Below are 15,826 nucleotides of genomic sequence, written 5' to 3' on the forward strand. Positions count from 1 at the left end.
ACAACATCGATTACCAACCAATATAACTTTATGATGATGGAATGTAAAACAGTCAATAAAAGAAGCAAGTTCTCTGCACCATATTTAATTCTCAAACTGCAGAACGTGAATGAGAAGAGTCATCAGGGAATTGCACTTTACAAAACATGTAAAACATAGGTGACTTGCTGCCGTGGGTATTGAGATTCGGTGGTATATAAACTATTTTAATATTCTCCATCATTCCTTCTGTTCCAGTGTTATACTAATTATTTCACAGTCACAAAATTTTTGTTTTGACATCTCATTATATGACCTCCCAATACGTATTTGCCATATGCTGTTCTTCGAACATCAACAAAAGTACACAGCTGCAATCAAAGAGGGCAACAATTACGAGGACGAAGCTCAACAATGCTGTTAATACGAATAAAGTCTCTGCTTAACTACTCAAGCTCTCTTACAGGTATAATGTAGTATTTAATGTATTTCTTTTCTTTTTATTAGACGTTCTACAGCTTCTGTGTTGTTTAACGTTTGAAAGAATTCATCATGAAAATAGCAATATCTGCATTTATTAGTTTGTTCAGAATAAAATTGAAGTTGTTTATATTCACAGTTCCCCACGCTACCAACAGATGGCTTCATTTGTTATTTAATGGAACATAGGCACATACGTCAAAATACCTGAAACTTATTTATCAATTGATATTAACGAATATAGGAATAATAATTACGCTATGTTTCGAGAGCGGGTGTTTTTAAATGTTTGTTGCCGTCGTGACTTAACAGTATCTTTATAGTCTGAAATAGAGGAACTCTAATTCTGCAAGTCGGCATAGATAGTCCGCGTTCTACCATCACTGATGGGGACAAATCATTCAGAAGTCTATTGGAATAATTACAGTTTTCCAAGAGCTGAATGTGATATACCACCCTACAGTACAGTACTAAATAGTTTGTCTGAATTATCCCAAGAGCGATGTGTTCAGAAGCCCACTCGTGACGGAAATATATTAGATCTAACGGCAACAAATAGACTCGGCATCATAGGCTGTCTACACTGGAACTGGTATCAGTTATCAAGAGGTGATTATAGCAACAATGAATATCATAGGGCAGCTAAGACAAGGAAGAAGACCTACGTGGTCAGTTTACATCGACATCTACGTGAATGCTCTAGAAAGCAGACATAAATGCTTGGCGGAGGGTTCACTGAAGTACCTTCAGACTATATTTCTACCACTCCGCTCTCGAACAGGGCACAGGAAAAACGAGGATTTGAATCTTTCCATGCGAGCTCTCACTCATTTCATTACGATGATAATTTCAACAAAATATTTTTGCAATCGAAGAGATAATTCGTGATGCGTATTTCCTGAAAAGATCTCTCCACAAAGGAGATCGCCTTTGTTTTAATGATTGGCACCCCAACTCACGCATCATATCAGTGAGACTCTCTCCCATATCCTACGATAATACGAAACGAGATCCGTCAGTCCTACCTGGCCAACAAGCTACATATACGTGCTTTCTTTGTAAACCACTTTCGAGTACAAGGCGGAGGTTACTTCCCAATGCATTACGTATTTGTTGTATAGAACACCACGGTTTTTGTCACCAAGAGGAACTCAATAAAATTAGTTTCTCAAAGAGCACATAGGGCAACTGTGTCTCAAGTTTTTGAAGAAATAGTTGACCAAACCCTGTAGTGATGTAATCGATAGAAGAGTTCTTGACTCACTGAAGCAGTCATTTTTCCTGAGTTCCATATGGGACTGGAGCTAGAATACTCCCCAATACCTGGTATAGTGTGAAGTAAGTTCCGCGTTGACTCGACAGTGGTTTACAAAGAATGCAAGTAGATGTAGACGTAGGAACGAACAGGTGTACTACATCTGTAGAAATATTTGTAAAACGACGCAAATATTGCATAAATACTCCTATTTGCTCTGTGTTTTGGACGGATTTAAGTAAATGAGGTACAGATTATAACTAGCTCTTGTGATATGTCTGTGGTGGCTGCTATATCAAATGACATTAATCGATAATCCTCCTGCTCCACATTTTTTTTATCTACGTTTCCACTCATGGAAGTTAATCACTTGGATGACTATCATGACACGTACAGTCTATTCTGAATTTTGCTTGCCATTTATCATTATTCTTCACTTACTAGTGGGTCTTCACGCTCCGTAGTATGCTTCATCTACATCATACTCCGCAAGTACGTTAATAACGTGTGACAAAGGGCATTTTCTTACCACTAACTGAGCCCCGTAACCCTATTCCACTCGCGAACAGAGCGTCGGAAGGACTGTCGGCAAACCTATATATTGAGCTCTGATTCCTCGAATTTTCTCATCGTGGCCATTAGGCGAAACGGATGCGGGGGGATGTAACTTGTTGTTCGACTCTTCCCGGAAAGTGCTCTCTGGAAATTTCATTACTAAATCTCTGAATGATGCTCCCTGCCCCTCATGTAACGTCTGGAAATGGAATTTGTTGAGCATCTCTGTAACTCTCTCGTACCGGCCAAATGATCCCGTGACGAAACGTAAAGCTCTTCGTTGGATATTCTCTACCTCTTCTATCAGTCCTACCTAGTTGGCAACCCAGATAGACGACCAACGCTCAAGGATTTGTGGAACAAGCCCCTTATAAGTCACTTCCTTCGTGGATGAGTTACATTTTTCTAAGATTCTTCCTATGAATTTGAGTCTGGTATCTGCATTTACCACTACTTGTTTTATGTGGTCGTTGCACTTAAGGTAGCTGGATAGTTACTCCAACTTATTTTACTGTAGGTATTGTTTCCAGCGGTTTGTCATCAGTAGTGCAGCTGTACAGTATGCATAAGCAACAAGTGGCATTTATTTACGTTTAGTGTCAACTGCCAGGGCATGGACGGTTATTCTCCCCTCTGGAGGTCATTCTTCAAATCGTTACTGTCTTCTGACGTTGCTACTTTGTTATAGACAACCACCGCATTATCTGCGAACAGCCTTAAAGAGCATCCGACGCCTTCTGCTAGATCTTTCATATATATTGTAAACGGTAACGGTCTTATTACGAGGCACTCCCTTGGGATACTCCTGAAATTACTTTTACATCTGTCGATTTTGTACCGTTAAGACCGACGTTTTCAATTTTGTGTGCGAGGAAGTCTTGAATCCAGTTACAAATCTCCTCCGATACTCGATAATCTGGTGTCTGTTTCTTTTTTTTTCCACTGAACGACAGTACGGGACGATGTCAAATGCCTTCCTGAAGTCAAGGAACATAGAGTTCCGTTGTCTACGGCGTTGTGGATCTCATGGAGAAACAGAGCGAGCTGAGTTTCAGAGCATCTCTGTTTGCGGAATCCATGGTGATTTTATAGAGGAGACTTTGGTTCAAATGGCTCTGAACACTATGGGACTTAACTTCTAAGGTCATTAGTCCCCTAGAACGCAGAACTACTTAAACCTAACTAAGGACATCACCCACATCTATACCCGAGGCAGGATTCGAACCTGCGACCGTTGCGGTCGAGCGGTTCCAGACTGTAGCGCCTAGAACCACTCTGCCACCTCGGCCGGCGAGAAGACTTTCATTCTCCAAATGCGTCCAAATGCAGCATAAAACATGTTCCATAACTCTACAACTGACCTACGATAGCAATATAAATATGTATATGTGTGCAGCGGTCCTATGGTTAGCATATGATGGTTAGCGTGCGTGTGTGTGTGTGTGTGTGTGTGTGTGTGTGTGTGTGTGTGAAATCCTAAGGGTCAAACTGCTGAGGTCATCGGTCACTAGACTCACACGCTACTTGAAGTAACTTATCGTAAGAATAACAAACACACCAATACCAAGGGAGGACTCGAACCTGACAGAAAGGGGCCGCGAAATCCGTGACATGGCGCCTCAAAGCGCGCTGCCACTCCGCTCGGCGGTTAGCATCTGTCATCAGGTGTCCGCCAAATCATGTTTTTCAGAGATTCAGACGAACATGTGTTTATTCGTCATTATACGCATATGTTCAGTATTCTCTGTTAGTCCTATTTGGTTTGGGTACTACATAAATGAGCAATATTCAAGGAAGAGTCGTATGAATGTTATACAGGCTAAGTAATCTTTTTTGTACACTGACTGCAAGTTCGCTGTATCCTACAAATTAACAGAAATCTGTCCACCTGCTTATCTATGATTAAGCAATTATGAATTCCGAATTCACGTCCCCTAAACATGTTACACTCACGTATTTGCTGGTCTAACAGATTACAATTGTGTCTAATTGTAGTCATAGGACAGTATTTTTCAGCATTTTGCAAGGTGTGCAGTTTTACATTTCCGAACATTTAAGGCAAGCAGCTAATTTTGCAGCGCTTAAAAATATTGCGAACGTCTGGCTGGTTAATTGTGCAACTTCTTTCAGGTAAAGTACCGCACTGCTTCAAAATATTGTGAACGACTGGCTGGTTAATTGCGCAACTTCTTTCAGGTAAAGTACCGCACCATCTGCAATACTTCTGGTGTAAGTTTTAATGATTTCAGATCCATATGTTAATTTAAATGCTTTAGTCACAGTGCAACATTTCTGCTGCGATTCCGTTGACATTCTGTAGTATACGATATCAGCAATCATCACTACTATTATTATTATTACTCTAGCAGGTCTCCAAACGAATACAATCACCATTACGAGAGCAACTGAGAAATTAGTTAAAGACGAAATAGCGATTTCGAGTTTTATACCCGTAATTAATGGTCAGAAGAGTATTTTCTCGACGACTCTATACGAATAAGGAAACTGTGGGGCAGCATGACTGTAAGTATTAAACAAAGACCCTAATTCTAGGTTAGGACAACAGTACCGTGTCGAAGGGTTAAAACTGTTCTATTAAACTTCGCCAAAAAGCTAAATCAGAAGCTTTTTTGTACTGCGGTTGCACAACATCCGCGTTTCGTACTTATGTAACTTGATTTTCCACTCGCCAACTCCCGTCCTCTTCGCGTCTGTTACATACAACACCGTGTACTCTGTTCTCTGCGTACACTGGTTGGGAGCGCTTATTGTTTGTTGCATCTGCGGCTTTCGCGGCGCAGTTGTTCATTTCCGGCAAGTGTTTTGTTTACAGTACCGCACACGTTAATTTTACAGCGCTAATTACGTTCCGTATTTTTCGTCGTTTTGTTCCGGAGGTGCAACAGTTGGCTCATGGGGTTCTTTCTCTCACATGTCGTCCCCTTCCACCCTTTTTGTAGTTATTAGCAGAGTCCGTAGAGAGAAACGTGTTCTAGGAGCGACTTAATAACTCCGAAAGCATCTACACTGGTCTCTAATTGCAGGGCACTTAGAGATTAATGCTGCTAAAGAACAAGGCTCTAGTTGTAAAATTTCGGACATTACAAAGCACAGAACGCCGTATTAAAGCGGAGGAAGTCTGTAGAAGCTCACCGATGTAAATTGGGCTAACAAGAACAGTTGGGTAAAATGCTATAAATATTATTTTCTCAGTAATCCAGTTTTGCCTTCCTAACTTTGTTTTGTACACAGGCTTAACTAAGGGTAAGTGTAATAAAGTTACGCGAACCCTGTAATTAAATCCTGAAAGCGCTTCTGAAAATGTGAGGAAATATCCACACTTATAGGCCAGAACGTTCTGACCCCATATATATAGCCGGTATGTCCACCTTTGGCATGGATAACAGCTGTGATGCCTCGTGGCATGGAAGCAGAGAGGCCATGGTAGGTTACTGGACGGACTTGACACTACATTTGCACAAGCAAGCCGCCTAACTCCAGTATATTACGGGACGGTGAGCAATGAGCTCCGACGCCATGTTTAATCACATGTGTTCTAACAGGTTCACATTTAGCGAGTTGGTGTGCCACTAAATTAATTGGAACTCGCCATTATGCTTCTCAAACACTCCATCACACTCCTGGCCTTTTGACATGGCGAATTGGCTTGTTGAAAAATGGCACTTCCGTTGGGAAACATGATCGTCATGAAGAGTTGTACAAGGTCTACAACCAGTGTGAGATACTCCTTGGCCATCACGGTGCCTTGTGCGAGCTCCACTGGAACTATGGATGCCCGCATATGTGTTTCCCGGAGAACATTGGCGCCGCCGTCAGTTTGCCTCCGTCCCGCAGTACAAGTATCAAAGAGCTGTTCCCCTGGAAGACGACGGATTAGCGCCTTCTCATGGGCCTGATCAGGATTCACCAGACCATGCAACGCTCTGCCGCTGTGCCAACGCCCAGTGCCGATGGTCAATTGCCCATTTCGCCGGCCGCAGTGGCCGAGCGGTTCTAGGCACTTCAGTCCGGAACCGCGCTACCGCTATGGTCGCAGGTTCGAATCCTGCCTCGGGCATGGATGTATGTGATGTTCTTAGGTTAGTTAGGTTTAGGTAGCTCTAAGCTCTAGGGGACTGATGACCTCAGATGTTAAGTCCCATAGTGCTCAGAGCCATCTGAACCATTTTTTGAATTGCCCATTTCAGTCATATTTGTAGACGTCGTGGTGTTAGCATTGGCACATACATGGGTCGTCGGCTACGGTGGCCTATCGTTAAGAGTGTTCGGTGCACTCTGCGTTCAGACTCACTTGTACCCTGCCCGGCATTAATGTTTAATGTCAGTTCCACCACGGTTCTTCTATCGTCCTGTTTTAACACTCTGCCCAGCCTACGACGCCCGACGTCTTTAATGAGGGATGGCCATCTAGCCTGCCGAAATTGCTGCGTTGTTTCACCTTGTTTTCGCCATGCTTTGAAGAAACCAAGCACAGTACTCATAGAACACCCTACAAGTCGTGCAATTTCCGAAAGGCTCGTGCCGAACCTCCGGGCCGTCACGATCTGCCCTCTGTCAAACTCAGATAGATCGCGCGTCTTCCCCATTCTACACTCGGTCAGCCAGTCCGCTGATACTACATGCGCTGTGCATGTGTCTGACTAGCATACATTCTTCGCCAGGTGGCGTTGCTATTGCCTGGATGGGTTTATAGCGATAGTAGGTCGGTGGTCGTAATCTTCTGGCTGATCAGTGTTTATAACCGCATCGCACGGTCATAAGGTATATGCTCGTCACAAGAAACTTAAAGTAAAGATGCATTTCTCTTTAACCGAGCGAGCTACCTATCGGCATTTGCCATACACAGTCAACGGAAAACCATGACACAGAATTCATTCTTTGCCGTTGGTTTTACGGATGAATGCAGACGTAGTCTTAGGATCCGAAAAAGTGTCGCGAAAGACGTCTGCGACCTTTATTGAATACTGGGCACACATTTTTACCACTTTATATGGTCACTAATCACCACAATTCATTTGTCGTTAAAATAGTTTTTTGTTTTCACTTTTTCGGCCATAGCTCGTCACCAGGACATCATGTAATAGGACTTCATACATAACAATGTTACATGAATTCAGTTTCGTTAAATGTTAAAATGGTTCAAATGGCTCTGAGCACCATGCGACTTAACTTCTGAGGTCATCAGTCGCCTAGAACTTAGAACTAGTTAAACCTAACTAACCTAAGGACATCACACACATCCATGCTCGAGGCAGGATTCGAACCTGCGACCGGAGCGGTCGCTCGGTTCCACACTGTAGCGCGTAGAACCGCACGGCCACTCCGGCCGGCATTAAATTTTAAAGCTGTGTTCGTGTACCAGTATTGTGTATTAAGTACTTGTGTATTATATCCTGATCACGGTCTATGATATCCCGAAAGCAAATAATTTTTTAAAGAAAAAAGATTTCTGTTGTCATTAACGACGAAATAAAGCGCCGATGAAACGCTTGCTAAGTATTCGGATACAGAGATATTTTATTAGTTCCAGTATTTACACGAATAGAAAACAGCAATGAAAATTTCGCAACGTTGCCGTTTCTGTACAAGCGGCTCTTGATGGCCTCCGAAACTGCTGTAATCTCTGCTGAGTAGCCGAATTTGAATCAGAGAAGAATAACGTGAGTTTTGCTGAAAGTAGCTAAGGCCGATGAAATGATTTCACTAAATATAGAAACACGACAACTCGTGGATCTATGTGATTAACAGATTTTTGCAAAAGTTGTCCGAAGCCTCCTTTTATACACAACAGCGGTTACGAAATGTCGTAGGAGCTGGTAGTAGAACCTCATGTGCACATTTTGTAACAAACGAAGAGTGGCACGTTGATGACGCTATACGTCTGTTAAAGTCTGCTATTACTTGTTCAAAATGTGTCCTAATTTTCTCACTTAATCCTCGACATTCATCGGTTTCACTCGAACCCACCCCACCGCTATGAACCTCCCCATTTGCGTCACACGTCAGTGTATTGGAGGATACCGCAGGTCGCATTAAATATCCTATAACATCTCACTGCAGCATGTCAGTTTTGATTGGAGTGATGCAAACGGCTTCGATTTCCTCTTCTGTGCTGGTCTCCTCATCTCAGGTTAAAATATACGAAGTACTGAACCACTTACTTGTGTATTACAATCTCTGTTTTCGCCTGCAAGTTTTGCAAAATAGTGGCTACCTCCAGCATCATGAAAACTATTCCTTGATAACTTTCTCCTACGACCCTCTCCATTTCCTTCACAGATTTTGAACACAGCCTTCCATTTTAATATCGGTTCATCAGCTTTTGTGCACTAGAAACTTTGAACAACAACTCAAACTTGATGGTTTACTTCTTACAGAACAATCTCCTCCATGCCGACCAGCAGGGATTTCGAAAGCATGGAAGACCCGAAACACAAAACATTGATTTCTGCGGTTGTTTAATGCAGTGTTGCTTGTCTGTTATCACTGAGAACGCCACGCAAACGCCCTTGTTCTGAGCCGTTAAATGAAGGCATTCAGCCACTGCGTTATCCATGGTGAGAGATAATGACTGAAATTTGGTATTCTCAGCATAATCTTGAAACTAAAGATCCCGAAACATTGAATTCCTCAACGATTTCGAAAACTAAATATCCCATGTGCCTAACTCCAACTACCATTCCATGTTCAAAGTCTTTTAATGCAAACACGCGGTCAAAATCACGCCTGAAACCTTATCAGATGAATCACCTGGGTGCAAAAGACAGCTCCACCAATGCACTACCCTTTTATTCCTTGAGCACGCGACTCTACCGACATATCTACATGTACATATCGCTATCCCACACTTTCATCTGCTCAGTGTATATTCGATGTTAACAAAGTTCTCTTCTTCAGAACTGTTTTTCTTGCCATTGCCAGTCTGCATTATACATCCCCTCAACTTGGCTCATTATCAGTTATTTTGCTGCCGAGATAGCAAATAGTCTACTACGTTTAGTATCCTAATCTAATTCCCTCAGCGTCACCAGATTTCATTTGACTACATTCCGTTACCCATAGGGCGCTGATGACCTCGATGTTGAGCGCCCATAAACCCCAACACACACACACACTCCGTTATCCTTGTTTTGTTTTTGTTGATGTTAGTCTTATATTCTCCTTTCAAGACGATGTCTGTTCCGTTCCGCTGCTCCTACAGGTCCTTTGGTTTCTCTGAGAGGATCAGAGTTTTCATTTCCTGTTCGAAAGTTTTCATTTCTCTCCCGCCGTTGTGTATGCTTCGTTTAGGATGACGGTATAGCCCCACCTGATGGCGCCTGAGATTTTGTAGCTAGCCAGTTTGTGTATTGGAGATCCATTGCAGCAACACGTCAGTAAGCACCTAAAGATGACGAGCAGCCGTCTCATTGAAATACAATGCACCTTTAACGTGATGCGTCTCTACGCCTGTGAGCCAATCAAGGAGTTTTCATTTCCTCTCCCTAAACGTTGATTGCTACTCCATTTTCTTTTCTTACTCGATGGACAGATTGAATAACAACGGAGAAAGGCTGCATCCCTTTACACTCCTTTCTCAACCACTGCTTCCGATTCGTGTCCCTCCACTCTTATAACTGTCTTCTAGTATCTGTACAAGTTGTAAATAGCCTCTATGTCCCTGTATTTTGAACCTGCTGCCTTCAGAATTTCGAAAAGAGTATTCCAGTCAACATTGTCAAACTTTTTCTCTAATTTTACAAATGCTATAAATGTAGGTCCTTAACCCATCTTCTAAGAAAGTTATAGGGACAGTATTTCCTCGTTTGTTCCTACACTTCCCCAGGATCGAAACAGATCTTCCGCGACGTCGGTTCCTACCAGCTATTTCTTTCTGGTGGATTACATTTGACGTACACCTAATTAGTGTGGTAAAGTACCAAAAGATATGTGAAAAAACTAGTTTGTTGTCTTCGTGGCACTGTTCTACATCTAAATCTATGTGATTAGTCTGCTATTCAGAATTAAGTGCCTGGCTGAGGGTTCAATGAACCACCTTCAAACTTATCTGTCTACCTTTCCACCCTCGAACTGTGCGCGGGAAAAACGAGCTCTTCAATTTTTCGGTGCGAGCCCTGATTTCTCTCATCGTGATAATCATTTCTTCCTATGTAGGCTGGTGCCAACAGAATGTTTTCGCAATCGGAGGAGAAAACTGGTGATTTAAATTTCATGAGAAGATCCAGTCGCAACGAAAAACTCCTTTGGTTCAATGATTTTCACTCCAAATCACATATCATGTCTGGTGGCACTATCTCGCTATTTTGCGATGATACAAAACGAGCCGCCCTTCTTTGAACTTTTTCCATATCATCCGTCAGTCCCACCTGATACCGGTCCCACACCGCACAGCAGTACTCCAGGATAGGGATGACAAGTGTAGCGTCGTTAATCTCTTTAGTGGATCTGTTGCACCTTGTAAGTGTTCAGCCAATGAATCACAGTCTTTGGTTTACTCTATGTGATCGTTCCAACTTAGGCTATTTGCAATTGTAATCCGTAAATATTTAGTTGAATTTACAGCCTTCAGATTTGTGTGACTTATCGCGTAATCGAAATTTAGCGGATTTCTTTTAGTACTCATGTGAATAATTTCACACTATAGTTTATTCAGTGTCAATTGCCACTTCTCGCACCACACCGATATCTTATCTAAATCATTTTGCAATTCATTTTGGCCATGTTGTGGGGCGGCGAGTAAGTTACTTCACTGGTTTAAAGTTTTGATGCCGTCTTTAATCACGTGAGCCTGGCAACTAATTTGGTGGTCAGCCAGAAAGCGAAGGGAAACAACACAAACAACGCTTACAATTGCGTTATGTTTAATTGAAAACAAGTCTTTCTAATCTAACAGCACCTTTAGCAGTTCAGAGGCGACCTCTACGGTAACTTCCTACCAGATTGTTTTTCGCCCTGACTAACATCACTCAATTGAAAGTTCGCAATAAATGTTCAAAAATTAGTGCTCGACATAAAAGTGGAAATAAATCCACCACTTGCCACGCGGAACTGAATTTCACACGGACGGCACACTAACAGTTATTTTACCGAATTGTAAACGATCCAGGATGGTGTACAGTCCTCGTGAGTTCACTATCCGTTTTCACTGCCCAATACGCGCTTGTCACAGCTCGGCTCTGACGTCATCCGAGGCAGAGCGCGCACAGGCGTTTAACTGGCGTGGAACTCACAGTGTCTGAGAGCGAAGTGAACCTTCCTACTGCTTCGGGGGCTGTATTTATAAGGTGCCGGTGCGGACTGCCGAGAAAACATCTGTTGTCTCTGTCTATTTGCATACGTTGGCAGTCTACAAACGACCGCTCTCTCGGGCACATAATCTTTAATAATATAGGTACCAGTTACTTCAGAAACTTCTTAATTTTTGCTGGTATGCAGATAAGCAGTTTGAAAGCACGTAGAAAGTTTCAGCTGGCTAGAATGAAAACCTTGCTTAATAGAATTTATTTAGTAGAACTAACTGTAGATTGTTACCTCTGAACCATACCTTTGCTAAGACTTATATCAGTTGCCATTTATGTTACAAGTCTTAAACTTGGAGTAGCTCTATTATTTGATATATTTGATCATCTGATTTAACCAAAATCCTCTATCATTAAAATTTCAAGTACTTCATCTACAACAATTAGGTACATTTTAGTTACAAAATTAGTTTTTATTTAATTACTCAAAAACTATAAGAGGTAGATTGACGTGGACTCTCTGGTATTATTTTTGGGGTGTACTGAAGCATAAAACAAATTTTTATGTTTCTAAGTCCATTATTTAGCGCCTCTGATTTTTTCAAAAAATGTGGATTCTGGCGTTAATTTTTGTTTTATGGTTTATGTTTCTAACTGCACATTCTGACCAAATTCTGGCTTCCTAGCGTCATTACTTAGCGCCTCTGATCTTTTCTTAAAACGTAATTTTTCCGTAAACTATAAAGTTTAAAACATCAAGACTTGGTATTTGGAATATTATTACTCTAAACTATAATTTAACAAAGTTTTAACATAAATTTTGATTTTTAATTTTATACTAAATTGTGGTGCAGTACTTGTGCGCTACATGCCGACGCGTTAAGGTGACGTGGGTAAGTCCCGGTGCAATCGCACGCCTCTGTATTTCACACATGTTACAGCGCTTGGTTTGCTTCAATTTGATGTCTTTACAGGTCAGTCAATGACAGCATCATCCGCAAATAATCTAAGAGGACTACTCATATTGTGTCCAATTTCGTTAATATAGTTCTGTGTGAAGAGGCCGAGCTGCTTTCGAATACCACGATAGTTAGCACTGTTGTTGTTGTAGTTGTCTTCAGTCCAGAGAATGGTTTGATGCAGCTCTCCATGCAACTCTACCCTGTGCAAGCTTCTTCATCTCACAGTACTTACTACAACCTACAGCCTTCTGAATCTGCTTAATGTATTCATCTCTTGGTCTCCCTCTACGATTTTTACCCTCCACGATGCCCTCCAATGCTAAATTTTTGATCCCTTGACGCCTCAGGACATGTCCTACCAACCGGTCCCTTCTTCTTGTCAAGTTGTGCCACAAACTCCTCTTCTCCTCAATTCTATTCAATACCTCCTCATTAGTTACGTGATCTACCCATCTCATCTTCAGCATTCTTCTGTAGCACCACATTTCGAAAGCTTCTATTCTCTTCTTGTCCAAACTATTTATTGTCCGTGTTTCACTTCCATACATGTCTACACTCCATACAAATACTTTCAGGAACGACTTCCTGACATTTAAATCTATACTCGATGTTAAAAAATTCTCTTCGACAGAGACGCCTTCCTTGCCATTGCCAGTCTACATTTCATATCCTCTCTACTTCGACCATCATCAGTTATTTTGCTCCCCACATAGCAAAACTCCTTCACTTCTGTAAGTGTCTCATCTTCTAATCTAATTCCCTCAGCATCACCCGACTTAATTTGACTACATTCCATTATCCTCGTCTTGCTTTTGTTGATGTTCATCTTATACCCTTCTTTCAAGACACTATCCATTCCGTTCAACTGCTCTTCCAAGACCTTAGCTGTCTCTGACAGAATTACAATGTCATCGGCGAACCTCTAAGTTTTTATTTCTTCTTTCTGGATTTTAATACCTACTCCAATTTTTTCTTTTGTTTCCTTCACTGCTTGCTCAATATACAGATTGAATAACATCGGGGAAAGGCTACAGCCCTGTTTCACTGCCTTCCCAACCACTGCTTCCCTTTCATGCCCCTCAGTTCTTATAACAGACATTTGGGTTCTATACAAATTGTAAATAGCCTTTCGCTCCATGCATTTTACCCCTGCCACACCACACAGTTATCTCATCAAAATCATTTTGCAATTCATTTTGGTTATGTGATGACTTTACAAGACGGTAAATTACAGCATCACCTGCAAATTATCTAAGACGACTACTCAGATTCTGTCCGTTTTCGATAATATAGAGACTGAGCTCTCTTTCGAATACCACGATACTGAGCACTGAAGAGTTTATTACGTTTGTGATATGTCCGTTTATTTGAACAGGTCTATGTCAGAGAGAACGGTGGTTATGTGGATAGGGGTTACTACAGTTTTTTTGCGGGTGGGTGTGACCTGCGCCGCTGTCCACACGGCAACGAGTAGACCCGCGTCAAAGCCAGCGCCGCGGCGGTCTAATGGACAAAGGGGAAGCCCCGCGGCTGCGGCTATTTACTGTGCGCGGGCGCGCCGCGAAGAGAGCGGCCGACAGCTCAGCTCAGCGCCGCTCTGCGGGGCGGGGTAGTTAGTATGCCGGCAGTGAGTGGCGGCGGCAGCGCAGGCCGGCTGCCGGGCTGGCGGACACATATTGACAGTGGCCACTGTGTGCATACTGATTTGCCAGCGCCCGCCGCCAGGTTGCCGCTGCCGCCGCCGCCGCCGCCGCCGCCGCTGGACGCGGCGCTAATATTCGGCGTAATGCGACGCCGCGGAGCCGGTGTTTGCTACGCAGCCTGCAGCAGCCCGCGCTGACGCCGCTCTCTTACCAGCCACGCAAGCACGCCGCCTGCGCCTATTAGTGCGGCAGCCCAATCTGCAGGGTGGCTGTGTTTGCACTCGCGCTGCAGGCGCTCTTCCAGTTCTCTGGGTGTCTATATTGCAGAATTTTTCAATGGTGAGATCGTTCAGCACACGGTGTTACACCAGAGAAAGGTTTTTTAACTATCAGTCTTTTGACCAGTAATACAGTGTCAGTCGCGTTTCCGTATTTTGTATCAATCTTTTAATCACTTCATGTCTATTCTACCAAATTCGAATGGTTCAAATGGCTCTGAGCACTATGGGACTCAACTGCTGAGGTCATTAGTCCCCTAGAACTTAGAACTAGTTAAACCTAACTAACCTAAGGACACCACAAACATCCATGCCCGAGGCAGGATTCGACTAAATTCAACAACTTCTATAGCCAGTTTTCCATACTCTAGCCATAATATCTACAGCTGTAGTCAGAAAAACTCTTTATGGTGTATGGATGTGGGTACTTTTCTTTGCTACTTTTACTTCCCCACATTCCTGTTCCAGTATACATCTACATCTACATACATACTCCGCAATCCACCCTACGGTGCGTGGCGGAGGGTACCTCGTACCACAACTAGCATCTTCTCTCCCTGTTCCACTCCCAAACAGAACGAGGGAAAAATGACTGCCTATATGCCTCTGTATGAGCCCTAATCTCTCTTATCTTATCTTTGTGGTCTTTCCGCGAAATATAAGTTGGCGGCAGTAAAATTGTACTGCAGTCAGCCTCAAATGCTGGTCATGTCGGTAGAGATCAGAAACAGAGCGAGTACATATCTAATGTTGCTGGTTGTATACTTCACAAATGAAGGCGAAGCTGTTACGTCAGCGCTACTACTAAATCAGTTTCCTTAGTTTTCGCTGTACTTCCGCATGACGAATTTGAGAACTGTAGCGCTGTGGTCGCTTCCTGCTCATCGGCTCTTTCTCTTACTGAAGCAGGCAGGACTGTGAGTCTAGCCGGCCGGAGTGGCCGAGCGGTTCTAGGCGCTGCAGTCTGGAACCGAGCGACCGCTACGGTCGCCGGTTCGAATCCTGCCTCGGACATGGATGTATGTGATGTCCTTAGGTTAGTTAGGTATAATTAGTTCTAAGTTCTAGGCGACTAATGCCCACAGAAGTTAAGTCGCATAGTGCTCAGAGCCTCTGTGAGTCTACTCGTGACTTATTGTTAGTACGGAAGATGAGCACACGATGGTGCTGGCATCAAGGTACAATTACAAATGACTGAGCTCCGGTTTCAGATAGCCTTTAACTGAGCTAATTTTGACTATGGAGGGTGTAAGACGAAAATTAATTGATGCAAAGTACAAAATTGCAAATGTGGTCCATTAGAGCAGGAGGACATCTGGAACAAGTTTCACTCTATAGTCCATACTTTAGGCGAAAAACATGTAAATTTCGTCCAATGGATACAAAATTGCTGTATATTTGTTTATTCCACCAC

At 42.8% G+C, this 15,826-nt stretch overlaps 1 protein-coding gene across 1 annotated transcript in view; it reads left to right on the top strand.

Moving 5' to 3' along the window:
• LOC126456657 (uncharacterized) overlaps positions 1-14,378 on the top strand; it is a 113,754-nt gene extending 99,376 nt beyond the window's left edge. The window contains exon 3 of the mRNA XM_050092404.1: positions 14,204-14,378. Coding sequence (XP_049948361.1) covers positions 14,204-14,378 — 175 coding nt within the window. The remainder of the gene's footprint in view (positions 1-14,203) is intronic.
• The last annotated feature ends 1,448 nt before the right edge of the window (positions 14,379-15,826 follow it).

The sequence above is a fragment of the Schistocerca serialis genome, chromosome 1, assembly GCF_023864345.2.
Source record: "Schistocerca serialis cubense isolate TAMUIC-IGC-003099 chromosome 1, iqSchSeri2.2, whole genome shotgun sequence".
NCBI classification, from domain to species: domain Eukaryota; kingdom Metazoa; phylum Arthropoda; class Insecta; order Orthoptera; family Acrididae; genus Schistocerca; species Schistocerca serialis.